Source organism: Stegodyphus dumicola, chromosome 8 (assembly GCF_044657685.1).
Source record: "Stegodyphus dumicola isolate Sdum_Otavi_A_Nest chromosome 8, ASM4465768v1".
Lineage (NCBI taxonomy): Eukaryota > Metazoa > Arthropoda > Arachnida > Araneae > Eresidae > Stegodyphus > Stegodyphus dumicola.
In genome coordinates this window covers 121,358,896-121,364,895 of record NC_140775.1, presented here as the reverse complement: position 1 = coordinate 121,364,895, position 6,000 = coordinate 121,358,896, and the positions used below count along the sequence as shown (strand labels likewise).

General features: G+C 30.8%; 1 protein-coding gene across 2 annotated transcripts in view; it reads left to right on the top strand.

Annotated features, from left to right (window-relative positions):
* Positions 1 to 422: 422 nt before the first annotated feature.
* Positions 423 to 6,000, top strand: part of LOC118192950 (exportin-T-like) — a 114,842-nt gene continuing 109,264 nt past the window's right edge. Inside the window, exons 1-2 of one of the 2 annotated variants that reach the window (XM_035363970.2) lie at positions 423 to 500; positions 1,297 to 1,372. In XM_035363970.2, the coding sequence (XP_035219861.1) occupies positions 1,313 to 1,372 (60 nt within the window). In that variant the 5' untranslated portion in view covers positions 423 to 500; positions 1,297 to 1,312. The other variant, XM_035363969.2, reaches the window with a different exon arrangement.

The following is a 6,000-nucleotide window of genomic DNA, read 5'->3' as shown; positions in this document are numbered from 1 at the left end:
AAGAAAACACTAGATTCATTGTAACACTTCCAGTCCTTCTCAGCTCAATAAATAATAATAATAATAAACTATGCACATGAATTCTCTTAATGCACATTTGTTAGTAAATATTCGAGGCTAATTGTAGTCTGAGTCATTATCTCGGTGTAAAGAGCGATAATATGCCGTGAACATCAATCCAAATATCACAGCGTGATAAAAATCGCGAAAGTGAAATGTCAGCGATTAATTAAACTCATAAAACGAAAGCACTACGAAATTTTCTACTTTAACGTCATACATTTATCACTGCGAAATAAATGCAAATTAAAACGTAAACAACATACGCTCACATTCACAAGAAGATTTAGCATCACTAGAGCAATAAAAGTTCATTGGTCCATTTTCGAAACCCCTCCCTCAGTGGCTACGCGGATGTGCACTTGTGAAATATGCTGCCGGTGATGCATCAGAGATGTGATTTGAAGTGATGAGTCGAATTGCCGCACTGTTGAGTAAAAGTAAGCACGAAGTTCAGCACGTTTTAATGTTCCAAAACGTGGACAGTTAATATAGTGGGAATGCCTATTATTTATATATTCATTAAACAAACTTGACATGCCTATTCAAATATTAGCAATTAAATATTTTTTTTGAATAATTTGAAAGTTTCCGAATATGGACTAATTGTATTGATTTCGGTAAATCAAAACTTTTTCTCTTCTCTCCGAATGCTCACATATTTTGTCTGCATGTTTGCATTTTTTTAGGAGGATTTTTAATTGTAAAATAAAATTTTGTGTGAATGGAAATTGCAAGAGTATGTAGTGATTGCGTCAGGTTTTAAATCATGTCTTTGAGTACTATTTTATTCGCAAGAAACTAAAATCTGTCGAAGCATAATTTAAATTACTAAACTGGAAGTATTTTTAAATGACAGGCATATCAGTTATAAGATATTTTTGAAGTCGGTGTTAGGATAACTTATCTTTGGTTGATTGTTCCATGTTGAGTAATTATTAGAATAAATGTTGATAGCTGCGTATTTTTTTTTTTGGCAGGGGGTAGCATAATGAATGTTTTGAAATAGTATTTTGTTCGATATAGTTCTATATTTGAAGGAGCCATTTTTAATATATAGGAGGCTGAAATATTTTTTAGTATACAACTAAAAAATATTTCAGCCTCCTATATAAAATATCAAAGAAATAGAAATAGAAATAGAATATCAAAGAAAAAGTGATCAGATTAGTATATCAAATTAGTATGAGCTTCAGTATTAAAGCACTGTTAACTTATTGCGGAATTATTTTTCAGGATAAAAGAGTTAAAAATGGATGTTGAAGCTATTCAAGGATTTTTAGATCAAGGAAATCCTGAGGCTAGATCAAGGGTAATGCTTATATATATTAAAAACCATTATTACTTGTTTAAGTGTTAGTTGATTCATGTATTTGAAAATGTGTACTGACTTGAAAATCCAGTCTTAATATTTAAATCAGATTTTCATTGTCAATATATGTACAGTAGCTGATAAAAGGTATTTGGACACTGATGGGTTTCAGTGAAATGTTGCTTTATTCATTAATAAAAATTAATATTTTAGAATGAAAATTTGTAACTAATATCTACAAATTTCTCTTAGCAAAACTACATTAATTATTTTATAAACATATTAACTTTTTTTTCTTTTTTTGAAAAATCAATAATAAAAAATTACCCCACAAAAGTCTATGTACATTTTAAAAAAATCTGCATATATTAGTAAATATTGTAATATTTCTATCACTTAGTATTTTGCACTATATACTGCAGTAGTTATGACAACTTTCAAACATCTGGGCATAGGACTTCAACAGTTTTTTTATAATATCTGCATCAATGTTCCTTCATTCTTCCATCGTTACTGTTTTTAGTTCGGTTTTTGTTATAATTTGTCTTTCTAGTGTAATCTTTAATTCTCTCTGGATGTGTTCTGTTGGGTTGAATCTGATGACTGAAGTGGTGTTTTCAGAACTTGTGAACAATTATAGACACCCAAAAGGCAAACCTTGAGAGCCGTAATCTTAGAATCATTATCCTGATAAATAAAGTTGCTTCCAGTATTCAAATTTTGGGCAGAAAATATTTAAATAAAGAGCATAGTTTATTGTGCCATCATTAAATACTAAATTATTTAATCCTGATTTTAAAATGCACCCTTACACAAGAACACCTCCCCCAGCATGTTTTACTGTAGCAACCAAGGTCTTGGGATTAAGCTCTTCATTTTTTCCCCTCCATTTAATTTTACCCCCCATTGGAATCAAAAATGCTAAATTTGCTTTTATCTGCAAATAAGACATTCCAAATATGTTTCGGGCTTATAAACCATTGATTTTTAGAAGAAAAGCCTAAGCTTTCTATTTTTTTCCACTTTCAAAAAATTTTCTTCGAGCAGAGCGGGCATGTAATCCAGCTGATCTGAGTACTCATTGACCAGTTTTAGTGAAATTGAAGTAGACAGTTTTTCAGTTAATTCTGTAGAAATCTTTAAAACATTCAAACATAGATTTTTCACATATTTTGTAACTAATAAATCTCTGATGACGTTCAGTCATGTCAAGTCCTTTTTCTTTATTTTTAATGTAGTTTTCTCCTTTATTAAAGCATTTTATCACATACTCTACTGTAGAATGGGACATATTTACTAATTTAGCAATATCGTGAACAAAATTTCTATCCTTATGAAAAATGATCAATTTTCGAATGCTGTTTATTTGTTTTGTTACACCTACAAGCTGTTTTTAAATATTAATTAAAATATAACAAAGTAAGCAAAAATAAAGTAAAAAAATTTGGGTTTTCCTCCGCAAAGGATCCGTTGACACCGATGCGTATTTATTCGCCAAGCTCACCAACGGCTAATCGGCCATTATTTTAGCGATGTATAGTCAAAGAATATGTATTGTTAGACATTCTTTGGTATAGTTAAGTTGCAAAGTATTTATCATATGGAAGCTATGATTTTAGGGGTGTACAAGTCAAGTTATAAGATATTTAGCATATAGAAGTAAAATAAATAGGTTGATAATGACATTTAGCGGTGTATAGTTAACCCGAGAGGACGCACGATGTATTATTTAACACGAGAACGCCCATCGCAATTAAATGACATACAAATGAAACATATTATTACAATTCAGTAAAATAATGCATTCTGTATTAATTGCAGCATTTATTATATAAAATAACTTAAAAATATTATTAATTTTAAAATTAATAAATAAAAGTACTTACATTTCCTTCAGATGACTAGGAATCATTGATTTCTAAGAGAAATTTGTGTTTTTTTATTTTTGAATGCAATTATAATCCAAATTATGCAGAATTATTACATGGATAATGAGTTATTAATTTTCAAATCAATTGGGCTCAAGAAGAATTAGATATTTTGTAGTTTATACATGAAGCTTCTATTTCACAGTATTCTTGACATATTTTTTTTTACACTTCACACATACAGTTTTTCTGTCGTTTTTTTTCTTGAGCACATGTAACATCTCTGGTAACATAATTTTCTTTTCTTTCTTTGCGAATCTTCAAGAGAATCTTACGTTGTATTCCTACTGTTTCTGTTAAGATTTCAAGTGAGGATCTAAAAGTACAAAGGCCAAATCAGAAGTGCCTCCTATTCCTGAACTTTTCTGGCGGAGTTTTAGTGGATAAAAGCAAGATCCTTGATTTTATGCCGGCAATATTTAATAGCAAAAATAATATGCCCATCAGTTTGATATTCTGGCCACCCATTTCGTCGACTATATCAACTGCTCCTTTTGTCATGTTATAAAACGTAATTACTTCAGATTTCTTCAAATCTCCCGTGCTATCATCAATATGGTCATCATTGTGCATAGTTGACAAAAGGTTAACACATTTGTTCTTTTCAGCCATATAAGAAAGTAGCATTATATCCATTTGAAACCCCAAGAGAATTGAATGCTGTTCTTTATTTTTATTTGACACAAATTCAGATGGGATAATCTTATCCTTGCATATTTTTCCCATGTTCAAAGTATAGAAGGTTCTAAAATTAACCACAGTAAATATCTTTATACCATATCTTGCAGGTTTCTTAGAAGCTTAGGCATATACTGCCAAAAGGAGCATCGTTCTCGAAAAGGTCATATAGCTTTTCATCCAAAGTCATGTATTCCCCTACATAATATAATTTCTGATAATTCTCGACAAAATTTTCAAACAAAACTCTTATTGGAGCTAATTTATCACTCTTTCTTCTGTCATCCCGTGTTCCGACATTATCGAATCGTAAGGCATGAAGAATGAAAAGAAAATATATAGTTCATTTGTTTTATGAAAAATATCCAATCTTGTTCCATCAGTCGCCCATAATTCTCTAGCATTCACACGGGAGGATTTGTGCAATCCTCCTATGTACAAGTCCTAAAAAAGCAAGAAACTCTTCTTTCTCCATAGGTTTTGCGTCTCTTTTAAAATTTCCTGAAATATTTTTTACATAAATCTTAGACATCTCACAGTCATTTAAATCATTGTGTCATCAATATGAGCGTCCATGCATCGATGGGTGAAGCCACATCTTTAGATATATGTGTATTGCCACGCAATTTTTTTTTGATATTATGGGAATCTTTGAATTCGAAAGTGTTTCTTTTTCCATTTTGTTGTTTTATCTTTTCCTACAAAATAGTTAGTTTGATCACAAGGAATGCCTTCTGTAGAATCGCATTCTTTTTCTGATTCAGACTGATGATCACTAAATATTTTGCAGTAATTAACAAAATAACAGATGATCTTCTTAATAAAACATAAATTTTATTTTTAGTTTAGGGAGATAGATAATTTGAATAAAATTCTTTAGTGGCAAAATTTTCGTACAACTACTAGCTGGTAAAACTTCAGAATTCTCATTTTAAACAATTTCTTACATTGCTGAGCAATGGTTACATCATACAAATATGGCATTGCCACTTCAATAATAAATATATATTTGTTAAATAACAAAATATTACAATATCTTCATTATCTAAATCTTGTAAGAAAGTCCACCTCTGAAAAGATGTTTGGAAACTTATAAGAAATGATGTTCTGCAAATTTACCTTAAAATGGACCTAATTCAATGCTGTATACATTAGTGCAATTTAGAATATCCAAAGTGAGAATGGAAAAGCAATATTCTCATTTCCATTTATAAAATAACCAATGCTGTTGACAAATGAATATATATCCTAGGATAATTCCAGTTCAAGGATATCATAGAAAAAACCAGCAGTTCCAGTATTTTAGACTTTGCATCAGGCCTGATGAAATTAAACATGACAACATCATTTTCTTCTGAATGATGCAGCCATACATATGAAAAAGGCAGATGAAACACTTCTCAAAATGTTGTATCTGAAATGAGTCGAAAATGCTTTGTGTGAAAAGTTCATGAATTGTTGCTAGACGTTGACAAACCTATTTTTATTCTAAGAAAAATATTTTTAAATCTCTGTTATAGTGAGAGTCTTTGGAGAGACTGCAGCTGATATATTAGTTTTGACAAAGTGGGTAACATGGTCAAGTGAGATGGTTATTATGCCAAGCAGTAATAGCTTTAGGGGGCATGACAGTGTGATGGCCCAAGATACTGAATACTGAAGATTCAAACTTAGATCAAAACGACCAGTATTCAGCAATTGTATTGCTCAACTGCTTGTGAACTTGAACAAAAGTATGAATATCTTGTTAGTGAAACCCATGACGTAAGAAAATCGGGAGAATTTATAAAGTTTTCAAGATTAAAAATCATGGAATTCATAACAAAATCGATTTGGTCGATTTTGTTATGAATTCCGTGATTCTGACATGTTTGAAATACATTCCTGCTACACGGATAGAGGTGGAATGATCATTGTCCTGCTTACAACAGTTACATTATGTCGATGTAGAATCTGAAGGAAAGTTTAGGTTATTCGAATATGGCAAAGAGTACCGGCTATGGACTTGAAGAAAGATGCCGT